This window comes from Rhinoraja longicauda, chromosome 19 (genome assembly GCF_053455715.1).
Source record: "Rhinoraja longicauda isolate Sanriku21f chromosome 19, sRhiLon1.1, whole genome shotgun sequence".
NCBI classification, from domain to species: Eukaryota; Metazoa; Chordata; class Chondrichthyes; order Rajiformes; family Arhynchobatidae; genus Rhinoraja; species Rhinoraja longicauda.
The window spans coordinates 11,693,077-11,717,425 of record NC_135971.1 but is presented as its reverse complement, the minus strand read 5'-3'; the positions used below and the strand labels follow the sequence as shown (position 1 = coordinate 11,717,425).

Below are 24,349 nucleotides of genomic sequence, written 5' to 3'. Positions count from 1 at the left end.
GAGTTTGGGGAAGACGGATTTGGTGGTGATCCTCCGCTGAACATTGAATGCACCAATCTGTTCTCTCTCTCTCTCTCGCTCTCGCTCTCTCCCTCTCCCTCTCTCTCTCTCTCTCTCTCTCTCTCTCTCTCTCTCTCTCTCTCTCTCTCTCTCTCTCTCTCTCTCTCTCTCTCTCTCTCTCTCTCTCTTCTCTCTCGGGGCGGGGGATCGAACCCCAGTCACCTCAATCTGCTGCACCACCTCTCCAATAAAAAAAATATATGGGAGGAGGGGAAGACCTCTTCCCAGCAGTTATCAGACAACTGAACCGTCCTCTCACCAAGCAGAGAACCGTCCTGGCCTCCCATCTACCTCATTGGAGGCGACCGAACTACCTTTAATCGGACTTAAGATAGATACAAAATAAACTAAACTAAGGTGCAAAAATACAGAGTACATATGTGGCAAATGCTCGCTATAGTTATAGGTAAAGGTGGCATTTAGCTCGCTTTTGGTGGCAGAGTCACCGCCTTGCAGTGCCAGAGACCCGGGTTCGATCCCAACAACGGGTGCTTGTCTGTACGGACTTTGTATGTTCTCCCTGTTAATTCTCCGCCGCGGAGGGCAGTGGAGGACAATTCACTGGATGAATTTAAAAGAGCGTTAGACAGAGCTCGAGGGGCTCGTGGGCCATATCAAGGGATATGGGGAGAAGGCAGGGGACGGGTTACTGATTGTGGATGATCAGCCGTGATCACAATGAATGGCGGCGCTGGCTGGAAGGGCCAAGTGGCCTCCTCCTGCACCTATTTTCCATGTTTCTGTCTTTCTATCTTACCGGCGTGGGTTTCCCCGGGAGCCCACACGCTCCAAAGACGTGCAGGTGTCGTGTCGGCAAAATTAAATTAAAAAAATGCCCCTGGTGTGCAGGATGGCGCTGGTGTGCATTGGACCGTGGGGCCGGCGCGGACTTGGTGGGCCGAAGAGCCTGTATCTGCGCCGCATCTCTCAACAGAACATTGGCACAGAATTTCGCTGATTAACCTTAAGAAACTAAGCACCAAGGTTAGTGGTATTTTCCAAAGGCCCGTTTAAAACAAGACGATGCAAGCAAGAACCTTAACTTTGCTAACATCTCCGTAATATGGGGAAGATGAGGAACTCATTTAAGACAGACCGTTTGGTTATCCTTACAAGTCAAGTAGTTCGTGGCCGCAAAGTATAATCCGTCCAGTGGGCGGCTAAAATTCTTCCAGAATTCTTCCAGAAAAATGAAAGATTTTGGGGGGTGGGGAGAGGAGAGATGCAGAACACGGGGGTAGATGGTCAGTCGACCTCATAAATTGTCGGTCCACTGAAAGAGTCTCCTTTCCCAGCCTGCGCCCCAAATCCAGACGGCATGTCCGCCCGCTGCGGTCCGAAGATGATGGGGTTACAGATATTTTCCAGGTCTCTCAACCGGCTGTCCGCGTCTTCTTTCTCCGCCTGCTGGCTCGACTCCAGCCAGGAGATGGCGGCGTTGCATGCCTCGAACACCCTCCTCTTGTCTTCCTCGTTGATCTTCCCTTTGCATTTCTCGCCGTGCGCCGAGCTCTTCATGCGGAGGGCGAAGCACGCCAGGGAGTTCTTGGCCGCTTCCCTGTCCCGCAGCCGCTCCTCTTGCTCCTTGCGCCTCCCGCAGTCTTGCGCCAACCTCTCCACCTCTTCCCGGCTCAACCTGCCCTTGTCGTTGACGGCGGCAATGGCGACCGCGCCCTGCTCCCCGCCCCTCCGGTCCACGGCCGACACGCCCAAGATGCCGTCGGCGTCCACCTCGAAGGCGACTTCCAGCTGCGGCACTCCCCGAGGGGCAGCGGGAATCGGCCGGAGGTAAAATTGGCCCAAGCGGTTGTTGTCGCGGCTCATCGGTCTCTCGCCCTCGTACACCCAGATCAAGACCCCGGCTTGGTTGTCAACCTCAGTGGTGAACATCAGCGTCCGTCTGGCTGGCACGGCGGTGTTCCGCTCGATCAGGGTGGTCATGACGCCGCCCGCCGTCTCCAGACCCAGCGACCACGGAGTGACATCTCGCAGAAGCAGACCCTGGATGTTCTCCGACTGGTCCCCCATCAGGATGGCCGCCTGGACAGCCGCCCCGTAGGCCGCCGCCTCGTCAGGGTTGATGCTCTTGTTCAGCTCCCAGCCGTCGAAGAACTCTTTCAGCATCTTCTGGATCTTGGGGATGCGGGTGGAGCCCCCGACCAGGACAATTTCATGGATCTGAGACTTGTCCAACTTGGCATCTGTCAGGGCTTTCTCCACTGGCTCCAGAGTGCCTCGGAGCAGGTCGGAGTTCAGTTCCTCAAAACGAGCTCTGGTGATTGAGGTGTACAAGTCAATGCCCTCAAACAGAGAGTCAATCTCAACGTTAGTCTGGGTGGTGGAAGACAGTGTTCTCTTTGCCACCTCGCAGGCTGTCCGCAGCCTCCTCACCGCCCGCTTGTTCTGGCTGATGTCCTTTAGGTCTTTGCGCTTGAACTCCTCAATGAAGTGGTTGACCATGCGATTGTCAAAGTCCTCTCCACCCAGGTGGGTATCGCCGGCTGTTGACTTCACTTCAAAGATACCGGCGTCGATTGTGAGGATGGACACGTCGAAGGTGCCACCACCCAGGTCAAAGATGAGGACATTGCGCTCCCCACTGCCCTTCTTGTCCAGGCCGTAGGCAATGGCAGCTGCAGTCGGTTCGTTGATGATACGCAGGACATTGAGACCAGCGATCACGCCGGCATCTTTGGTTGCCTGCCGCTGGGAGTCATTGAAGTAAGCGGGCACGGTGATAACAGCGTTGGTGACATTGTAGCCCAGGTAAGCCTCGGCGACCTCCTTCATCTTGGTCAGCACCATGGCCGAGATCTCCTCCGGGTAGAAAGTTTTCTCCTCCCCCTTGTACTCCACCTTCACCTTGGGCTTCCCAGCGTCGCTCACCACCTGGAAGGGCCAGTGCTTCATGTCGGACTGGACCACTGGGTCGTCGAACCTCCTCCCGATGAGCCTCTTGGCGTCGAAGACGGTGTTGGCCGGGTTCATGGCCACCTGGTTCTTGGCCGCGTCGCCGATGAGCCTCTCGGTGTCGTTGAAGGCCACGTAGCTGGGGGTGATGCGGTTGCCCTGGTCGTTGGCCACGATCTCCACCTTGCCGTGCTGGAAGACGCCGACGCGGGAGTAGGTGGTGCCCAGGTCGATGCCGACGGCCGTTAACATTTCGTTTCTATTTTACCCTTTCCCGTCTCTTCCGGCCGAGCAGGGGCAGGTACCGGTGTTCCCAGAAGATCCCCTCTGTCCCGTCGTCGCCCGTCCCCTCGCTGGGCGGTTCACATTGAGACCCGCGGCGCCATGCCGGGATTTTCCCACCGAATAGACGTCGCTGTGTCAATTGCGGCCGAGGTGTCACTTTGACCGGAACGTGGTGACTAGGCCGCGGCCAATGGCCGACGGCGCTACCCTGTTGCCATGGGAACCGGCTGGTAGCAACATTCCATGTCACAAAGGGGCGCCAAATTGTTGCAGGCGGAGCGGCGGGAAACAGGAGGTCTGCTCCTCGCAGATGCTGGTTTCATCCGAAGATGGACACCAAGGTGAGGCTGTGGTGAGGAGGCAGGGGAATTGGGTTGAGAGGGGAAGATGGAGCAGCCACGATTGAATGGCGGAGTGGACATGACGGGCCGAATAGCGCAATTCTGCTCTTATCCTTCATGAACGTACGAACAAACTTAGATTTAGATTTAAATTTAGATTTAGAGATACAGCGCAGAAACAGGCCCTTCGGCCCACCGGGTCCGCGCCGCCCAGAGATCCCCGCACACTAACACTATCCTACACCCACTAGGGACAATTAAAAAAAAAAACATTTGCCCAGCCAATTAACCTACAAACCTGTACGTCTTTGGAGTATGGGAGGAAACCGAAGATCTCGGAGAAAACCCACGCAGGTCACGGGGAGAACGTACAAACTCCGTACAGTATAGCACCCGTAGTCAGGATCGAACCTGAGTCTCCGGCGCTGCATTCGCTGTAAAGCAGCAACTCTACCGCTGCGCCACCGTGCCGCCCCAACTTAGACCCAAGGAACTCGGCGGGGCAGGCAGCAACTCCGCAGAGCAGGAATGGGTGAAGTCTCGGGTCTATCTTTTGATGAAAGAGTAGACAATAGACAATAGACAATAGGTGCAGGAGGAGACCATTCGGCCTTTCGAGCCAGCACCGCCATTCAATGTTATCATGGCTGATCATTCACAATCAGTACACCGTTCTCAATCAGTACCCCGAGTGGGACGACTGGGGCTTGTATTCACTGGAACTTAGAAGGATGCATTCAAGAGAGAGCTAGATAGAGCTCTTAAGGATAGCTGAGTCAGGGGGTATGGGGAGAAGGCAGGAACGGGGTACTGATTGAGACATGATCACATTGAATGGCGGTGCTGGCTCGAAGGGTCGAATGGCCTGCTCCTGCACCTATTGTCTATTGTCTGTTGATGAGAGGGGATCTTACAGAAACATGTAACATTATTAAGGGGTTGGACAGGCGAGATGCAGGAAACATGTTCCCGATGTTGGGGGAGTCCAGAACCAGGGGCGCCACACACAGTTTAAGAATAAGGAGTAGGCCATTTAGAACTGAGATGAGGAAAAACTTTTTCACCCAGAGAGTTGGGGATTTGTCGAATTTTCTGCCTCAGAAGGTAGTGGAGGCCGATTCACTGGATGGATTTAAAGGAGAGTTAGATAGAACTCTTAGGGCTAGCGGAATCAAGGGGTATCGAGAGGAACGGGGTACTGATTGTGGATGATCAGCCATGATCACATTGAATGGCGGTGGTGGCTCGAAGGGCCGAATGGTCTACTCCTGCACCGCTTGTCTATGTATCTATGTATCCGCGTTTCAAATTAGTCTCTTGATCAGTCAGGCGGCTGGCGGTTTTGATGAGGCGGCAGGAGAATTGGGTTGAGAGGGGAAGATAGATCAGCCAGGGTTGAATGGCGGAGTAGACTTGACGGGCCGAATGGCGCAATTCTGCTCCCATCCCTTATGAACTTATGAACTAACTTGGACACAAGTGCCGGAGTAAGTCAGTGGGCCAGGCAGCATCGCTGGAGAAAGAGGATGGGTGACGTTTCGGGTCCGCACCCTTCTTCCAGAGATGCTGTCCGACCCGCTGAGTGAGTCTACTGGTGTAAACCGGCACCTGCAGTTCTTTGAAGATGGACATCAAAAGCTGGAGTAACGCAGCGCGTCAGGTAGCATCCCTGGTGAAAAGTAGCAGGTGACCTTTCGGCTTGACACCCTTCTTCAGACTGAGAATCAGGGGAAAGGGGAGCGAGAGATAGTGGCGGGACTGAGGACAAATTAGTGGAAGATGCGCAAGATGGAGCCCGCAGTGGTCTATTGTTGGCTGCGGGATTGGTGATAACGAGTTATGCAGATAGTGGGGAGATGATAACGAGTTATTTTCGCCCGATCAGACTAACTGCAACCTTTGGACGAGTTGTTGCGTTTTTGCACGCGTATTCTCTAGAACGATCGGCGATGGATATTCAGAAGTCCAAGTCAATAACACCATTAAATGTACAGATACTGACCATGTATGAAGAGCTTTCACGGATTTTTTTTTGTCTTGTTTTGTTTTGTATGTATGTTTTCTTTTGAATAAAGTTTATTTTGGGGAAAATGGCAGCCAATTCAAGAGGGCCAAAGTTGACAGACACGAAATGCTGGAGTAACTCAGCGGGTCAGGCAGCAGCTCGGGAGAGAAGGAACGGGTGGCGTTTCGGTTCGAGACCCTTCTGCAGACTGATGTCAGGGGGAGGGGGTCGGGACAAAGATAGAATGTAGTCGGAGACAGTAACACTGGTGGGAGAACTGGGAAGGGGGAGGGGATGGAGAGGGAAAGCAGGGGCGATCTGAAGTTAGAGAAGTCAATGTTCATACCGCTGGGGTGTAAACTGCCCAAGCGAAATATGAGGTGCTGTTCCTCCAATTTGCGCTGGGCCTGACATAACACTGACCTTTTTGTCCTAGGCCTCCTCCATTGTTAGAGTGAGACGAAACGCAAATTAGAGGAACAGAACCTCATATTTCGCTTGGGCAATTTCAATCCCAGTGGCACGAATATTGATTTCTCTTAACTGCAAGTAACTCCTGAATCCCCCCCCCCCCCCCTCTCCATCCCTTCCCTACCCAGCTTCAAATTCGTCTTGTGCTGTGTGCATTTTTGGACCCCAAATTTGAGGAAGGATATTCTTGCTATTGAGAGAGTGCTGCGCAGGTTCGCCAGGTTAATTCCCGGAATGGCGGGACTGTCGTATGTTGAAACACTGGAGCAACTGGGCTTGTATACTTTGGAATTTAGAAGGATTGGTGGGGCATTGGTGAAACATATAAGATTATTAAGGGATTGGACACGCTAGAGGCAGGAAACGTGTTCCCAATGTTGGGGGAGTCCAGAACCAGGGGCCACAGTTTAAGAATAAGGGGTAGTCCATTTAGAAAGGAGGCGAGGAAAATCTTTTTACAGTCAGAGAGTTGTAAATCTGTGGAATTCTCTGCCTCAGAAGGCAGTGGAGGCCAATTCTCTGAATGCTTTCAAGAGAGAGCGAGATAGAGCTCTTAATGATAGCGGAGTCAGGGGGGTATGGGGAAAAGGCAGGAACTGATTGTGAATGATCAGCCACGATCACATTGAATGGCGGTGCTGGCTCGAGGGGCCGAATGGCCTACTCTTGCACCTATTGTCTGTTGTTTATTGAAATGTAAGGTCTGTTTCAACTTGCAGATGCTGCCTGACCTGCTGAGTTTTGGGGGCAATTTCTGCTTTTATTCCACATTTTAAGCCATACATGTGGTTTGGTTCGCAGGTGTGGTAACAGGTGACAAAAGTCACTTATTAAATCAGATTCCAGCTGTTTCTGCAATTGTCAAAGTTGATTCTCAAAGTTACAGCTGGTCTGTGGTCGCACCACGTGGCGTTGCTGCCATCTAGTGGCTAGAGCAAGAAGTGACGCGGTTAACGCGTTGAAATGAACGGATCGACAGCTCTGATTCCACTTGCTGATTATTTCTCTCTTCCCACATCCCTTCAAAGTCATCTTGTGCTGTGTGCATTTGTGGTCCCCAAATTTGAGGAAGGACATTCTTGCTATTGAGGGCGTGCTGCGTAGGTTCGCCAGGTTAATTCGCGGAATGGCGGGACTGTCGTATGTTGAAACACTGGAGCAACTGGGCTTGTAGACGTTGGAATTTTGAAGGATGGGAGGGTGTGTTATTGAAACATATAACATTATTAAGGGATTGGACACGCTAGAGGCAGGAAACATGTTCCCGATGTTGGGGAAGTCCAGAACCAGGGGCCATAGTTTAAGAATAAGGAAATGAGGAAAAACTTTTTCACTCAGAGAGTTTTGAAGCTGTGGAACTCTCTGCCTCAGAAGGCAGTGGAGGCCAATTCCCTGGATGCTTTCAAGAGAGAGATAGATAGAGCTCTTAATGATAGCGGAGTCAGGGGGTATGGGAAGAAGGCAGGAACGGGGTACTGATTGTGGATGATCAGCCATGGTCACAGTGAATGGCGGTGCTGGCTCGAAGGGCCGAGTGGCCTCCTCCTGAACCTATTGTCTATTGTCAAATAGCATTCATTGCCCGGGAAGGCAATGGACACTCGCGCTACTGCAGGGGTTGGTCAGCAGCTCCACGTCAGTGAGAGGATTTTGAACCAGGAACTGGCGGAGTTAAAATGGCTGCGAAAGACCAGGTCGAGAGTTGGACCGAGGAGGCAGTTTGTCCCATCTGCCTGGATTTCTTCACCGATCCGGTTATACTGGAGTGTGGACACAACTTCTGCCGCTCCTGTATCACACAGAGTTGGGACCGGGAGGACAGAAACCCCTGCCCGGAATGTAGAGAGGAGTTTACAGACCGCACCCTCAAAGTAAATCGGGCCTTGGCGAGACTAGCTGAGAAAGCTCGAACACTGAGCCTGAATCGGCCAGAGAAGGAAAGTAAACTTCACTGCGAGAAACATCAGGAAGAACTGAAGCTGTTTTGTGAAACGGACAAGAAACTGATCTGTGTGATTTGTGCAGCTGGGCGGGAACACAAGTCTCACAGCTTCATGCCGGTAGATGAAGCTGTTGAATTCTACAAGGTAAAAGCAAATAGATTTTGATCATATCATTGTGTAATCTATTCTTTATTGTCTGACATGTTCATTCTCTGATCTGAAACCCAACCCCAGGATCAGGTGGAATCATCTTTCGAATCTCTCACAGAAAAGAAATCAGACATCGAAAACATGGAACAGCTCCAGGAAGAGAGCATTTCTGGAGTTCAGGTGAGGCTTTGTCTTATTGATTTAAAGTTTTTGTGTAGATTCAATCCCTGTGTTGCGTGTAATAAGTGGGCACCTGTATAGAGCTCAGTGGTCGAGGGCCCGAGCTATTGGGAGAGGTTGGGCAGACAAGGACTTTACCAAGTGGAGTGCAGGAGTCTGAATAATGATCTATTGCAGGTGTATAATATCATGAAACGAAATGTTCGGGTGAATACTCAGTAGGGCATCGAGATTGCGAGGGCATTGGTTTAAGGTGAGAGGGAACAGGGTTAATACGGACATTAAGAGCAACTTTGGCAGTGGGTATATGGAACAAGCTGCCAGAGGAGGTAGTTGAGTCAGGTACCATAACAACAGTTTAAACGTCTTTGAATAAATTCCTGGAGAGAAAAGTTTTAGAACTATCTGGGCCAAATGCGGACTGGTGGAAATAGCGCAGATGGAGCGTCTTGGTCGGTATCTAACACCCCTTGCTGTATGAATCTGTGAAGTATGTCATTCTAAGTGGTGCTGCTGTCTGCTAGTCCTAGTGACCTGGTTCTGTCCAATGAGGGTTAATGGACACATGAAATGGAACAGGTTGCAGGGAATTGTACTGGGGAAATGGGAATGATGTGCTTGTACATTACTTTCACCAACTATTTCAGACTTATTAAGCCGAGCTCTTGAATTGCCCAGGTAATGAAAGCAATGGATTAAATAAATGTAAATGGAATTAGTGTAGATACGTACAGAGCCCGGCATGGACATGTTGGTCTGCACTGCAGGACTCGACATTGACTAGCCAAATGTCACATTCCATGTCATGAGGGAACACAATATATCGATTTTGAATTTTCATCTGACAGGAAGAGTCACACAACCTTCAGACACAGATCACATCCCAGTTTGCTGAACTGCACCAGATTCTCACTGAGAAAGAGCAGTGCTTACTGGAAGAGATCCAGGAGGAAGAGAAGAAGCTTGTAAAAACAATGGAGAAAAATCTTCAAAAGATTCAAGAGAATTTAAAGTCCATTCAGGAGGAACTCTCAAAGTTACAGGAACAGATAGATCACAAGGACGGCGTGATATTTCTGAAGGTGAGGGGTTACACTACAGTTTGGTGAAGTGAAAATGCACAGTTACAAAATGGTGGGTTTTAATTTCTGAAATAAATGCCGCATTTACCAGTAATTCAGAACTGGGTCAATGTTCCATCTGTTCCAACTACTCACCACATCCTACAGCAATGCCCCAAATTCCAGGAATCCTCATGTATTCATCCCACTTCAACTTACCTTTATCTGCAATATTGTCTTCAGGCCGTCCCGTGAGTTCCACATTCTCTTTGCTGCATTTCTTATGGAATTTATCAAAAGGTCATCTTACATTTCAGCTTTGATTTTTGCTCCCCCCACAAGTAGTGATAATTTTTCTATCCCCCGCCCATTTAAATCCGACGCTGATCCTAAAATATTCCATCCAAATTTCTGTGACATCTTCTCCAGGTAAAATCCCACGACCTGCCCGGTCTGACTCGTAGGTTGCATGATCGCGCCTATTTTCATCAACATTCCTAATGCTTTCCCCCGTGTTCGATGTCTCTACCAGAATATCCACTTCATGCCTGTGTGGCACAGGCAAAGAGTTTGGAAATGGGAATTATCAGTGGGTTTTTTTGTAGCAATTTGGCGAAACACCCGCTGTCGGGATCATGACGATCCACCTCAGTCTATTGACATTTGTGTTTTATTTATTTCAGGAGGTAGCTGGTCGCAAGACGAGGTAGGACATGCTTTTGACTGAAACAACATATGTTTTAAAAGAACAGTGCAAATGCTCAGTTTATAACCAGCTGTTAAATATTTGCAGGTTTAGTGATGAAGCCAAACCAATGTTGGTGGTAGATGACGCGTTGCCAATTGAAACGTTTGATCTCACCTTTTTCTACAACATGGCATTGAGAGAAACATCTGATATCATCAAGCGAGGTAAAACTGATACCTCTTAACAACTCTTTGTGTGAAGAAAACTGTGTTCTCCAGAAGTGATATCCCCGCATGAAAATAATGTTTCGATGATCCAGCCGAGATCTTGTTGCAAACTTTGACAGACTTCCTCACAACCCATAACAATTCCCATTCTCCACAAACGTACTATATACACCTCCTACATTCACACCCAAGCCACGAAAATATAAAATAAACGGCAAAGGTTGCAGCACCGATCTGTGATACACACCACCAGTCACAGACCTCCAGGCAGAAATATCATAGAAACATAGAAAATAGGTGCAGGAGTAGGCCATTCGGCCCTTCGAGCCTGCACCGCCATTCAATATGATCATGGCTGATCATCCAGCTCAGTAGCCTGTACCTGCCTTCTCTACATACCCCCTGATCCCTTTAGCAAAAAGGGCCACATCTCACTCCCTCTTAAATATAGCCAATGAACTGGCCTCAACTACCTTCTGTGGCAGAGAATTCCACAGACTCACCACTCTCTATTTGAAGAAATGTTTTCTCATCTCGGTCCTAAAAGACTTCCCCCTTATCCTTAAGCTGTGACCCCTGGTTCTGGGCTCCCCCAACATCGGGAACAATCTTCCCGCATCCAGCCTCTCCAACCCCTTAAGAATTTTATATGTTTCTATAAGATCCCCCCTCAGTCTTCTAAATTCCAGCGAGTACAAGCCCAGTCTATCCATTCACGTAATACTCTGCTTGCCTGTTCTTGCCGCCAAAGTGGATAACCTCACATTTATCCCCATTATATTGCATCTGCCATGCATTTGCCCACTCGCCTAATCTATCCAAGTCACTCTGCAGCCTCCTAGCATCCTCCTCGCAGCTAACACTGCCACCCAGCTTCGTGTCATCCGCAAACTTAGAGATGATGCATTCAATTCCCTCGTCCAAATCATTAATATACACTGTAAATAACTAGGGTCCCAGCACTGAGCCTTGCGGTACCCCACTAGTCACTGCCTGCCATTACGAAAAGGACCCGTTTATTCCTACTCTTTGCTTCCTGTCCGCCAACCAATTATCTATCCACCTCAACACTGAACCCTCAATACCGTGTGCTTTAAGTTTGTACACCAATCTCCTATGTGGGACCTTGTCGAAGGCCTTCTGAAAGTCCAGATATAACACATCGACTGGTTCTCCCTTATCCACTCTACTAGTTACATCCTCGAAAAATTCTATAAGATTCGTCAGACATGATTTGCCTTTGGTAAATCCATGCTGACTTTGTCCGATGATTTCACCACTTTCCAAATGTGATGCTATCACATCTTTAATAACTGACTCTAGCATTTTCCCCACTACCGATGTTAGGCTAACTGGTCTATAATTCCCCGTTTTCTCTCTCCCTCCCTTTTTAAAAAGTGGGGTTACATTAGCTACCCTCCAGTCCTCAGGAACTACTCCAGAATCTAAAGAGTTTTGAAAAATTATCACTAATGCATCCACTATTTCTGAGGCTACTTCCTTAAGCACTCTGGGATGCAGCCTATCTGGCCCTGGGGATTTATCTGCCTTTAATCCATTTAATTTACCTAACACCACTTCCCGACTAACCTGGATTTCCCTCAGTTCCTCCATCTCATCAGACCCCCGGTCCCCCGCTATTTCCGGCAGACGGTTTATGTCTTCCTTAGTGAAGACAGAACCAAAGTATTTGTTCAATTGGTCTGCCATCTCCTTGTTCCCTATGATCAATTCACCTGCTTCCGACTGCAAGGGACCTACATTTGTCTTAACTAATCTTTTTCTCTTGACATATCTATAAAAGCTTTTGCAGTCAGTTTTTATGTTCCTTGCCAGTCTTCCCTCATAATCTATTTTCCCTTTCCTAATTAAGCCCTTTGTCCTCCTCTGCTGGACTCTGAATTTCTCCCAGTCCTCTGGTATGCTACTTTTTCTGGCTAATCTGTATGCTTCATCTTTTGTTTTAATACTATCCTTGATTTCCCTTGTTAGCCACGGATGCACTACCTTTCCTGGTTTGTTCTTTTGCCAAACTGGGATGAACACTTGTTGTAGTTCATCCATGTGACGTTTAAATGCCTTCCATTGCATGTCCACCGTCAACCCTTTCAGCATCAATCGCCAGTCTATCTTGGACAATTCATGCCTCATACCCTCAAAGTCACCTTTCTTTAAGTTCAGAACACTTGTTTCTGTATCGACTTTGTCACTCTCCATCCTAATGAAAAACTCTACCATATTATGATCACTCTTGCCCAAGGGGCCTCGCACAACAAGACTGCTAACTAACCCTTCCTCATTACTCAATACCCAGTCTAGAATGGCCTGTTCTCTCGTTGGTTCCTCGACATGTTGGTTTAGAAAACCATCTCTCAAACATTCCAAGAAATCCTCTTCCTCAGCACCCCTGCCAGTTTGGTTCACCCAATATATATGTAGATTGAAGTCACCCATTATAACTGCTGCACCTTTAGTGCACGCATTTCTAATTTCCTGCTTGATGCCATCCCCAACCTCACTACTGCTGTTAGGTTGCCTGTACACAACTCCCACTAGCGTTTTCTGCCCCTTAGTGTTTCGTAGCTCTACCCATATCGATTCCACTTCCTCCAAGCTAATGTCCTTCCTTTCCACTGCTTTAATCTCCTCTCTAACCAGTAACGCTACCCCACCTCCTTTTCCTTTCTGTCTATCCCGCCTGAATATAGAATATCCCTGGATGTTGAGCTCCCAGCCTTGGTCACCCTGGAGCCATGTCTCCGTAATCCCAACTATATCATAATCATTAATAACTATCTCCACATTTAATTCATCCACCTTCTAACGTATACTCCTTGCATTGAGACACAAAGCCTTCAGGCTTGTTTTTACAACTCTCTTACCCCTTATACAATTATGTTGAAAAGTGGCCCTTTTTGATTTTTGCCCTGGATTTGTCTGCCTGCCACTTTTACTTTTCACCTTGCTACCTGTTGCTTCTACCCTCATTTTACACCCCTCTGTCTCTCTGCTCCTGCTCCCATCCCCCTGCCACATTAGTTTAAATCCTCCCCGACAGCACTAGCAAACACTCCCCCTAGGACATTGGTTCCATTCCAGCTCAGGTGCAGACCGTCCTGTTTGTACTGGTCCCACCTCTCCCAGAACTGGTTCCAATGTCCTAAAAATTTGAATCCCTCCCCCTTGCACCATTTTTCAAGCCACGTATTCATCTGAAATATTCTCCTATTCCTACTCTGACTAGCACGTGGCACTGGTAGTAATCCAGAGATTATTACCTTTGAGGTCCTACTTTTAAGTTTTTCTCCTAGCTCTCTAAATTCACCTTCTAGGACCTCATCCCGTTTTTTACCTAAATCGTTGGTGCCAATGTGCACCACGACAACTGGCTGCTCACCCTCCCCCTCCAGAATGTTCTGCAGCCGCTCAGAGATATCCCTGACCCTTGCACCAGGGAGGCAACATACCATCCTGGAGTCTCGTTTGTGGCCGCAGAAACGCCTATCTATTCCCCTTACAATTGAATCCCCTATTACTATAGCCCTTCCACTCTTTTTCCTCCCCTCTTTTGCCGCAGAGCCACCCACGGTGCCATGAACTTGGCTGCTGCTGCCTTCCCCTGATGAGCCATCTCCCCCAACAGTATCCAAAATGGCATATCTGTTTAGGAGGGAGATGACCGCAGGGGACTCCTGTACTACCTGCCTACTGCTACGCTGGCTAGTGGCCACCCGTTTCCTTTCTGTCCGCTTATCTTTTACCTGTTGTGTGGCCAACTCACTGTACGTGCTATTCACGACCTTCTCAGCATCGTGGATGCTCCAGAATGAGTCCAACCGCAGCTCCAACCGTTCAATGCGGTTTGCCAGGAGCTGCAGCTGGACACACTTCATCAGGGACACCGACAATATCCCTGATCTCCCACATGTTGCAGGATGAGCATTCCACGGGGCCGATCTCACCTGACATGTCTTACCCCCAAATTAAATCAAATCCCTCTTAATCCTTTAAACTGTACCTTTACTAAAAAGCACTGAACCCTTAACTCACTGAACCTTTAACTCACTGAACCCTTAACTCACTGAACCTTTAACTCACAACCCTTAACTCACTGAACCCTTAACTAAAAGTACGAACAAAAAGCAGAAAATCATCCTTCTACCGCTACCTTCCACCTCCAACCACCAAGCCAATTATGGGTCCATTTCACCAGCTTGTCTTGGATCCCACCTGCCTTCGCTTTCTGGACCAGCCTTACATAATAATAATAATAATAAGCATTTATTTTATATAGCGCTTTGCCAAGTGCTCAAAGCGCTTTACAAAAACAGTCATAACATAAAAACAAACAGACAAACTATCCTGACGGACATGCGGAACATTGTCAAGTCCCTCAGTGAAGTTCATATATTGGTTTACAATGAGATCAGTGTGTTAGTTGTACACACCCATCAAATCCACCCGTGAATCCGCTCACTTTCAGCAACCCCACAACCACAAGTCTCCACCCATTCTGTCCAACACCCGATCATTCAACCTCTGCTTCCTTCCATGGTCCAAGCCACCCTTCCCTCTCTCTCACCCTCCACTCAAAGAAACGGGCAGGTCATCTGGCCCCTCGTGTCTGTCCCCTTTCACTGTGATCATGACGACCCCACCACGCACCTCTACCTCCTCTTTAACCTCAAATTACCGCTAACCTCAATATCCTCTTGCTCCGATCTGCCTCCATGTATGAATAGCCACCCCCCCCCCTCACTTTCTCCTTCACCACCGCAATCTCGCAATCCTCCTCACTCTCCGCACTCGTCCTCCCCGTCCACCCTCCCCCGCCTCACGAAATTCCTCTCTCCATCCCCGGATTAAAACTCCGGGGGAGATGTCTGTTGTCCCCCCCAGGAGATCACTCAGTTCTTTTGGGTGGGCGGTTGGAGCGGTTGGAGCAGCGGCCGGGCAGTAGGTTTAGTAACCGAGCACGGGGCTTTGTTTGGGGAGTATGAGTGCCAGGGCAGTTTTTTTGTTCTGGGTGTCGGATGTGGGGAATCTGGGAGTCTGATAGTCTTCCAGACATCCACATCTGCGCCAGGTGCGACGAGATGGGGATCCTAAGGGACCGTATTAGGAACCTGGAGCGGCAGATTGATGACCTCCGTCTGATCAGGGAGAGTGAGGAGGTTATAGATAGGAGTTACAGAGAGGTGGTCACTCCTAGACCACGGGAGGTAGACAAGTGGGTCACTGTTAGGGGGGGCAAGGAGCAGAGGCAGGGAATAGAGAGTACCCCGGTGGCTGTACCCCTTGGAAATAAGTACTCCTGTTTAAGTACTGTTGGGGGGGACAGCCTACCTGGGGGCAGCGACGGTGCCCGGGCCTCTGGCAAGGAGTCCGGCCCTGTTGCTCAGAAGAGTAGGGAAAGGAAGAGAAGAGCGATAGTAATAGGGGACTCTATAGTGAGGGGGTCAGATAGGCGTTTCTGTGGACGCAGTCGGGAGACCCGGATGGTGGTTTGCCTCCCTGGTGCCGGTGTCCGGGATGTGTCTGAGCGTGTCCAGGATATCCTGAAAGGGGAGGGAGAGGAGCCAGAGGTCGTGGTACATATAGGTACCAACAATATAGGTAGGATAAGGGAAGAGGTCCTGAAAGGAGAATTTAGGGGGCTAGGAAGAGAGTTAAAAAAAAGGACTTCCAAAGCAATAATCTCAGGCTTACTGCCTGTGCCACGCGATAGTGAGAATAGGAATGGAGTGAGGTGGAGGATAAATACGTGGCTGAGGAACTGGTGCAGGGAGCAGGGTTTCAAGTTTCTGGGTCATTGGGACCTCTTCTGGGGGAAGTATGACCTGTACAAAAAGGACAGGTTGCATCTGAACCTGAGGGGAACCAATATCCTGGCGGGGAGATTTGCTAAAATAATTGCGGAGACTTTAAACTAGTACGGTTGGGGGGAGGGACTCAAACACAGATAGCTAACAGGCAGTGTGTGAGGCAGGAAGCAGAAAAGGGAAACACTCAGACCCAATATGTAGGAGAGAAAGAAGGGAAAAGAAATAAACTGAGAATAAGAAATGATGGGTCCCTTAAATGTGTATATTTTAATGCTAGGAGCATTGTAAGAAAGGTGGATGAGCTTAGAGCCTGGATTGACATCTGGAAGTATGATGTTGTGGCGATCAGTGAAACATGGTTGCAGGAGGGTTGCGATTGGCAATTAAATATTCCAGGATTTCATTGTTTCAGATGTGATAGAATCGGAGGGGCAAGAGGTGGGGGTGTTGCATTGCTTGTCAGGGAGGATATCACAGCAGTGCTTTGGCAGGACAGACTAGAAGTCTCGATTAGGGAGGCTGTTTGGGTGGAACTCAGAAATGAGAAAGGTTTAGCAACACTTATAGGGGTGTATTATAGACCGCCAAATAGGGAACGAGAATTGGAAGAGCAAATATGTAAGGAGATAGCAGATATTAGTAGTAAGCACAGAGTAGTGATTGTGGGTGATTTCAATTTTCCGTATATAGACTGGGAATCACATTCTGTTAAAGGGCTGGATGGTTTGGAGTTTGTAAAATGTGTGCAGGATAGTTTTTTGCAGCAATACGTAGAGGTGCCTACCAGAGAAGGGGCAGTTTTGGACCTCTTGTTAGGAAATGAGATGGGTCAGGTGACGGAGGTATGTGTTGAGGAGCACTTTGGGTCTAGTGATCACAATGCCATTAGTTTCAATATCATTATGGAGAAGGTCAAATCTGGACCAAGGGTTGAGATTTTGGATTGGAGAAAGGCTAATTTTGAGATGAGAAAGGATTTAAAAGGAGTGAAATGGAAATTTTTGTTTTATGAAAAGGATATAATAGAGAAATGGAGGATATTTAAAGGTGAAATTTTGAGAGTACAGAGTCTTTATGTCCCTGTTCGGTGGAAAGGAAAGAATAATAATTTGAAAGAGCCGTGGTTTTCCAGGGAAATTGGACACGGTTCGGAAAAAGAGGGAGATATACAATAAATATAAGCGGCAGGGAGTAAATGAGGTTCTTGAGGAATATAAAGAATGTAAAAGGAATCTTAAGAAGGAAATTAGAAAAGCGAAAAAAAGATATGAGGCTGCTTTGGCAAGTAATGTAAAAGTAAACCCCAAGGGGTTCTACAGATATGTCAATAGCAAAAGGATAGTGAGGGATAAAATTGGTCCATTAGAGAGTCAGAGTGGACAGCTATGTGCTGAGCCGGAAGAAATGGGGGAGATATTAAACAATTTCTTTTCTTCGGTATTTACCGAGGAGAAGGATATTGAATTATGTGAGGTAAGCGAAACAAGTAGAGTAGTGATGGAAATTAGGAGGATTAAAGAAGAGGAGGTACGGACACTTTTGAAAAATATAAAAGTGGATAAGTCTCCAGGTCCTGATAGGATATTCCCTAGGACATTGAGGGAAGCTAGTGCAGAAATAGCAGGGGCTATGACGGAAATATTTCAAACGTCATTAGAAACGGGGATGGTGCCGGAAGATTGGCGCATTGCGCATGTTGTGCCTTTGTTTAAAAAATATTCTAAAAGTAAACCTAGCAATTATAGACCTATTAGTTTGACGTCTGTGGTGGGAAAATTAATGGAAAAGATACTTAGGGACAATATATATAATTATTTGGATAATCAAGGCCTGATTAGAAACAGTCAACATGGATTTGTGCGTGGAAGGTCATGTTTGACTAATCGTCTTGAATTTTTTGAAGAGGTTACCAGGGAAATTGATAAGGGCAAGGCTGTGGATGTTGTCTATATGGACTTCAGTAAGGCATTTGACAAGGTTCCACATGGAAGGTTGATTAAGAAGGTTAAATCGTTGGGTATTAATAGTGAGGTTGCAAGATAGAAACATAGAAACATAGAAAATAGGTGCAGGAGTAGGCCATTCGGCCCTTCGAGCCTGCACCGCCATTCAATATGATCATGGCTGATCATTCAGCTCAGTAGCCTGTACCTGCCTTCTCTCCATACCCCCTGATCCCTTTAGCAAAAAGGGCCACATCTAACTCCCTCTTAAATATAGCCAATGAACTGGCCTCAACTACCTTCTGTGGCAGAGAATTCCACAGACTCACCACTCTCTGTGTGAAGAAATGTTTTCTCATCTCGGTCCTAAAAGACTTCCCCCTTATCCTTAAGCTGTGACCCCTGGTTCTGGACTCCCCCAACATCGGGAACAATTTTCCCGCATCTAGCCTCTCCAACCCCTTAAGAATTTTATATGTTTCTATAAGATCCCCCCTCAGTCTTCTAAATTCCAGCGAGTACAAGCCCAGTCTATCTAGTCTTTCCTCATATGTAAGTCCCGCCATCCCAGGGATCAATCTGGTGAACCTTCTCTGTACTCCCTCTAAGGCAAGAACGTCTTTCCTCAGGTTAGGAGACCAAAACTGCACACAATACTCCAGGTGCGGTCTCACCAAGGCCCTGTACAACTGCAGCAGAACCTCCCTGCTCCTAAACTCAAATCCTCTTGCTATGAATGCCAAGATGGATTCAACAATGGCTGAATGGGAGATACCAGAGGGTAACGGTTGACAATTGTATGTCAGGTTGGAGGCCAGTGTCTAGTGGAGTACCCCAAGGATCTGTGTTGGGTCCACTGTTGTTTGTCATTTACATTAATGATCTGGATGATGGTGTGGCAAATTGGATTAGTAAATATGCAGATGATACTAAGATAGGTGGTGTAGTTGATAGTGAGGTAGATTTTCAAAGTCTACAGAGAGACTTGGGCCTTTTGGAAGGGTGGGCTGAAAGATGGCAGATGGAGTTTAATGCTGATAAGTGTGAGGTGCTGCATTTTGGTAGGACAAATCAAAATAGGACGTACAGGGTAAATGGTAGGGAATTGAGGAATGCAGTGGAACAGAGGGATCTGGGAATAACTGTGCATTGTTCCCTGAAGGTGGAATCTCATGTGGATAGGGTGGTGAAGAAGGCGTTTGGTATGCTTGCCTTTATAAATCAGAGCATTGAGTATAGAAGTTGGGATGTAATGTTGAAATTGTACAGGGCATTGGTGAGGCCGAATCTGGAGTATGGTGTGCAGTTCTGGTCGCCAAATTATAGGAAGGATGTCGACAAAATGGAGAGGGTACAGAGGAGATTTACTAGAATGTTGCCTGAGTTTCAGCACTTAGGCTACAGAGAGAGGTTGAACAGGTTGGGTCTTTATTCTTTGGAGCGTAGGAGGTTGAGGGGGGATTTGATAGAGGTTTTTAAAATTTTGAGAGGGACGGACAGAGTTGACGTGGGTAGGCTTTTCCCTTTGAGAGTGGGGAAGATTCCAACAAGGGGACATAGCTTCAGAATTGAGGGACAAAGGTTTAGGGGTAACATGAGGGGGGACTTCTTTACTCAGAGGGTGGTGGCTGTATGGAATGGGCTTCCGGTGGAAGTGGTGGAGGCTGGCTCGATTTTATTATTTAAGAGTAAATTGGATAGGTATATGGATAGGAGGGGATTAGAGGGTTATGGTCTGAGTGCAGGTAGATGAGACTAGGTCAGGGAGAATGGTCGGCGTGGACTGGTAGGGCCGGACAGGCCTGTTTCCATGCTGTAGTTGTTATATGGTTGTATGGTGTTATATGGTTGTGGGTGAAATCCCGGACAGGGTTTCAGTTTTCCACCCGCCTGTGCCTCAGGCCGAGCGGCCTCTCCCCCGGTCCCGGGGCCCAAGTCCCCCGACCCCCGGGGACTCTCTGATTCTCTGCTTCTCCCCCAGTCTCCGTCACCTTGGATGTGGAAACAGCGGGTCCGGAGCTCGAGGTGTCTGAGGATCGGAAGAGGGTGAGATGGACCAAGACCCGGAGGACTCTCCCTGACACCGGGAAGAGGTTTACAGACAGTGTGTGTGTGCTGGGATCGGAGGGATTCACATCGGGGAGACATTACTGGGAGGTGGAGGTGGCGGGGAGTGAGCGCTGGAGTCTGGGAGTCGCCGCAGAGTCTGTGGAGAGGAAGAGACCGATCACACTGACCCCGGAGACTGGAGTCTGGAGCATCAAGCGGTGGTTTGGCAGGTTTGATGCATTCACCTCCCCTCCATCCCGTCTCCCCGCCCGTCCCATCCCCGGGAGGGTGGGAGTTTATCTCAGTTACGAGTCCGGGACAGTTTCATTTTACGACGCGGACACCAAGTCCCATCTCCACACCTTCACTGGGAATAAATTCACGGAGAAACTTTATCCTTTCTTCGGGCCTTATTGGGGTGAAAACAAGTGGCTGGGAATCTGCTCCGGTTCCGCTCCGGGTGTGTAAAAGGGTCGGGTCCCGGGACCGGCGTCAGGAGCGGGGCTCAGGGGCTGTGGGGCAGAAACCCGGTGGACAACAGGTCGGCGCTGAACGGCTCCCATTTAATCCCCAAATTCCTCGTCGTATAAACCCCAGTGAGCGCGGAAATAAAACCAGGGGGAATGTAAATGTGGGAAGAGTGTAATAAACTGCAACTGAAATCAGAGCTGTCGATCCGTTCATTTTAACGCGTTAACCGCGTCCGGCAACGGAACAGAAATTACTTTTGTGAAAATATAAAGATTGAAACAACTCCCCCGGGTTCTAAAGATTGTAGTTCGACGTCGATACATAGATCATTCTTCATTCAGTCACCGCCAGACCCCTCCCCCACCTCTCCCTCAGTTACATCACTTCTGTATCGCTGCTGCTTCCTGATTTTGTTCACTGCATTAAGTTCATAAGTGGTAGGGGTAGAATTAGGCCATTCGGCCCACCGTCTACTCCGCCATTCAATCATGGCTGATCTATCTCTCCCTCCTAACCCCATTCTCCTGCCATCTACCCGTAATATCTGACACCCGTACTAATCAAGAATCTATCTGTCTCTGCCTTAAATATATCAACTGACTTGTGGGCTCCACAGCCTTTTGTGGCAAAGAATTCCACCGATTCACCACCCGCTGACGAAAGAAGTTCCTCCTCATGTTCTTCCTAAAAGAACGTCTTTTAATTCTGAGGCTATGACCTCTAGTCCTAGACTCTCCCACTAGTGGAAACATCCTCTCCACATCCACTCTATCCAAGCCTTTCACTATTCTGTATGTTTCAATGAGGTCCCCCCTCATTCTTCTAAACTCCAGCGAACATAGTCCCAGTGTCGCCAAACGCTCATCGTATGTTAACTTACTCCTTCCTGGTAGTATAAGAAAATAACTGCAGATGCTGGTACAAATCGAAGGTATTTATTCACAAAATGCTGGAGTATCTCAGCAGGTCGGGCAGCATCTCGGGAGAGAAGGAATGGTCGCCCATTCCTTCTCGCCCGAGATGCTGCCTGACCTGCTGAGTTACTCCAGCATTTTGTGAATAAATACTCATTCCTGGGATCATTCTTGTAAACCTCCTCTGGATCCTCTCCAGAGCCTGCACATCCTTCCTCAGATATGGTGCCAAGAATTGCTCATGATATTTGAAATGCGACCAGACCAGCGCCTCATAGAGCCTCAGCATTTAACGCTTCATCTCCCTCACCTCTCTCTCAGACACATCATGTCTGTATCGGCGCTGCTTCCTGCTCTCGTTCACCGCATTAACGCTTCATCTCCCTCACTGCCAGTTTCCCCACCAGCTCCCACTTTCCTCTGCTCGAGCCCCGACTCTTCCCTTCGCTTTCTCGCCGTCTCTGTCTCCGTTTCAGAGAAAACAAGAGTGACCAACGTCCATTCCAAGCCCGCGGCTACTTTGTCTCACCACTACCCCTGTTTGCACATCGGAAATGGAATATTCCCTCCGAGTTCGAGTGCGTACAGCAACAACCCGCTTTACATTTGCACAGTGTCCTCGCATCCCTTTTAGGAGACCACAGAGTGCTTTACAGTCGTAAATCTCTTTGAAGCGCAGCCACGAACGGCAACTGAAACGCAGGAGTCAATTTGCAGACAGGAATATTCACAAACAGAGTTTAAAAGCAAGCGATACTCTCCAAAGACATTTGGGTTGATTTCAATTGCAGTATTAGAAGCACCAAGCACATAATTCAAACAAAAACACAATCTTTCTGTTCAGTTCTTGTGAATGTTACTGGTCGTGCAAATTATGGAAATGCACCAACAGGATATTAAATGTATCTGTTGCGGAGAAAAGAACAGAGGAGGCCACAAGCTGCCTGGATATCTAAATTTGATGAAAACTGCGCCATTACTCGTGTTAATTGTTCATTAACTTGAACAGTTAATAAGATAACATCTTCCGCTACATCGACGACTGCATGGGTGTTCCAGACGTACACTGGCCCCATCCCCGAACTCTACCTCCGCTACATCGACGACTGCATTGGGCCTCTTTGTCGGGTACGTCGAACAATCCCTGTTCCAGACGTACACTGGCCCCATCCCCGAACTCTACCTCCGCTACATCGACGACTGCATTGGTGCTACCTCTTGCACCCATGCAGAACTCACTGACTTTATACACTTCACCTCCAATTTCCATCCTGCCCTTAAATATACCTGGACTATCTCTGACATCTCCCTCCCGTTTCTGGACCTCACCATCTCCATCACAGGAGAAAAATTAGTGACGGACATTTATTACAAGCCCACCGACTCGCACAGCTATCTGGACTACACTTCTTCCCACCCGGTCCCCTGCAAAAAGTCTATCCCCTACTCCCAATTCCTCCGTCTACGCCGCATCTGTGCCCGGGATGAGGTGTTTCAGACTAGGGCTTCCGAGATGTCCTCGTTTTTCAGAAAACGGGGCTTCCCCTCCTCCATTATAGATGAGGCTCTCACTAGGGTCTCTTCTACATCCCGCAGCTCCGCTCTTGCTCCCCATCCCCCCACTCGCAACAAGGACAGGATCCCCCTCGTTCTCACCTTCCACCCCACCAGCCAGCGGATCCAACATATCATCCACCAACATTTCCGTCACCTACAACAGGACCCCACCACTGGCCATATCTTCCCATCCCCTCCCCTCTCTGCATTCCGCAGAGACCGTTCCCTCCGCAACTCCCTGGTCCACTCGTCCCTTCCTACCCAAACCACCCTAACCCCGGGCACTTTCCCTTGCAACCGCACGAGATGCAACACCTGTCCCTTTACCTCCCCCCTCAACTCCATCAAAGGACCCAAACATTCTTTCCAGGTGAGACAGAGGTTCACCTGCACCTCCTCCAACCTCATCTATTGCATCCGCTGCTCTAGATGTCAACTCATCTATATCGGCGAAACCAAGCGCAGGCTCGGCGATCGCTTCGCTGAACACCTGCGCTCGGTCCGCATTAACGCCACTGATCTCCCGGTGGCCCAGCACTTCAACTCCCCCTCCCATTCCCAGTCTGACCTCTCTGTCATGGGCCTCCTCCAGTGCCATAGTGAGGCCCGCCGGAAATTGGAGGAGCAGCACCTCATATTTCGCCTGGGCAGTTTGCGGCCCGGTGGTATGAACGTCGACTTCTCCAACTTCAGATAGCTCCTCTGTCCCTCCCTTCCCCTCCTCCTTCCCAGATCTCCCTCTATCTTCCTGTCTCCACCTATATCCTTCCTTTGTCCCACCCCCGACATCAGTCTGAAGAAGGGTCTCGACCCGAAACGTCACCCATTCCTTCTCTCCCGAGATGCTGCCTGACCTGCTGAGTTACTCCAGCATTTTGTGAATAAATCGATTTGTACCAGCATCTGCAGTTATTTTCTTATAACACTACTCCATCTTCCTATAGAGGAATACTTTAAATGGATGATCTTGATCGGTGTTCAGGGTTTGGTTGTCGCTGCAGGTTCATCACTTACTGCACATCCCTAATTATCCCCTGAGTGGTTCCTTCAAGCACTTTGAACTTGATCCGTGTCTTAGCAGCGTTGTGGTCTTCGCTCCTCGGACTAGTTTATTTTTAGAGGATTGGAGATGATATTTTTAAGTTGATATTTCAATGGATAATTTTAACGTGGAGATAGACCGATTCTTGAATAGAGCGGGTGTCAGGGGATACGGGGAGAAGGCAGGAGAATGGGGTTAGGAGGGAGAGAAAGATCAACCATGATTGA

At 48.7% G+C, this 24,349-nt stretch overlaps 2 protein-coding genes across 2 annotated transcripts; one reads left to right on the top strand and one right to left on the bottom strand.

Annotated features, from left to right (window-relative positions):
• Positions 1–1,305: 1,305 nt before the first annotated feature.
• On the bottom strand, positions 1,306–3,222 carry LOC144602843 (heat shock 70 kDa protein 1A-like). Its single transcript, XM_078415964.1, has one exon. The coding sequence runs from the start codon at positions 3,220–3,222 to the stop codon at positions 1,306–1,308; it is 1,917 nt and encodes a 638-aa protein (XP_078272090.1).
• A 4,526-nt stretch (positions 3,223–7,748) lies between these two features.
• On the top strand, positions 7,749–20,749 carry LOC144602660 (zinc-binding protein A33-like). The gene is made up of 6 exons (XM_078415795.1): positions 7,749–8,159; positions 8,250–8,345; positions 9,194–9,427; positions 10,090–10,112; positions 10,200–10,318; positions 20,071–20,749. The coding sequence occupies exons 1-6, from the start codon at positions 7,749–7,751 to the stop codon at positions 20,604–20,606; spliced, it is 1,419 nt and encodes a 472-aa protein (XP_078271921.1). The 3' UTR covers positions 20,607–20,749.
• The last annotated feature ends 3,600 nt before the right edge of the window (positions 20,750–24,349 follow it).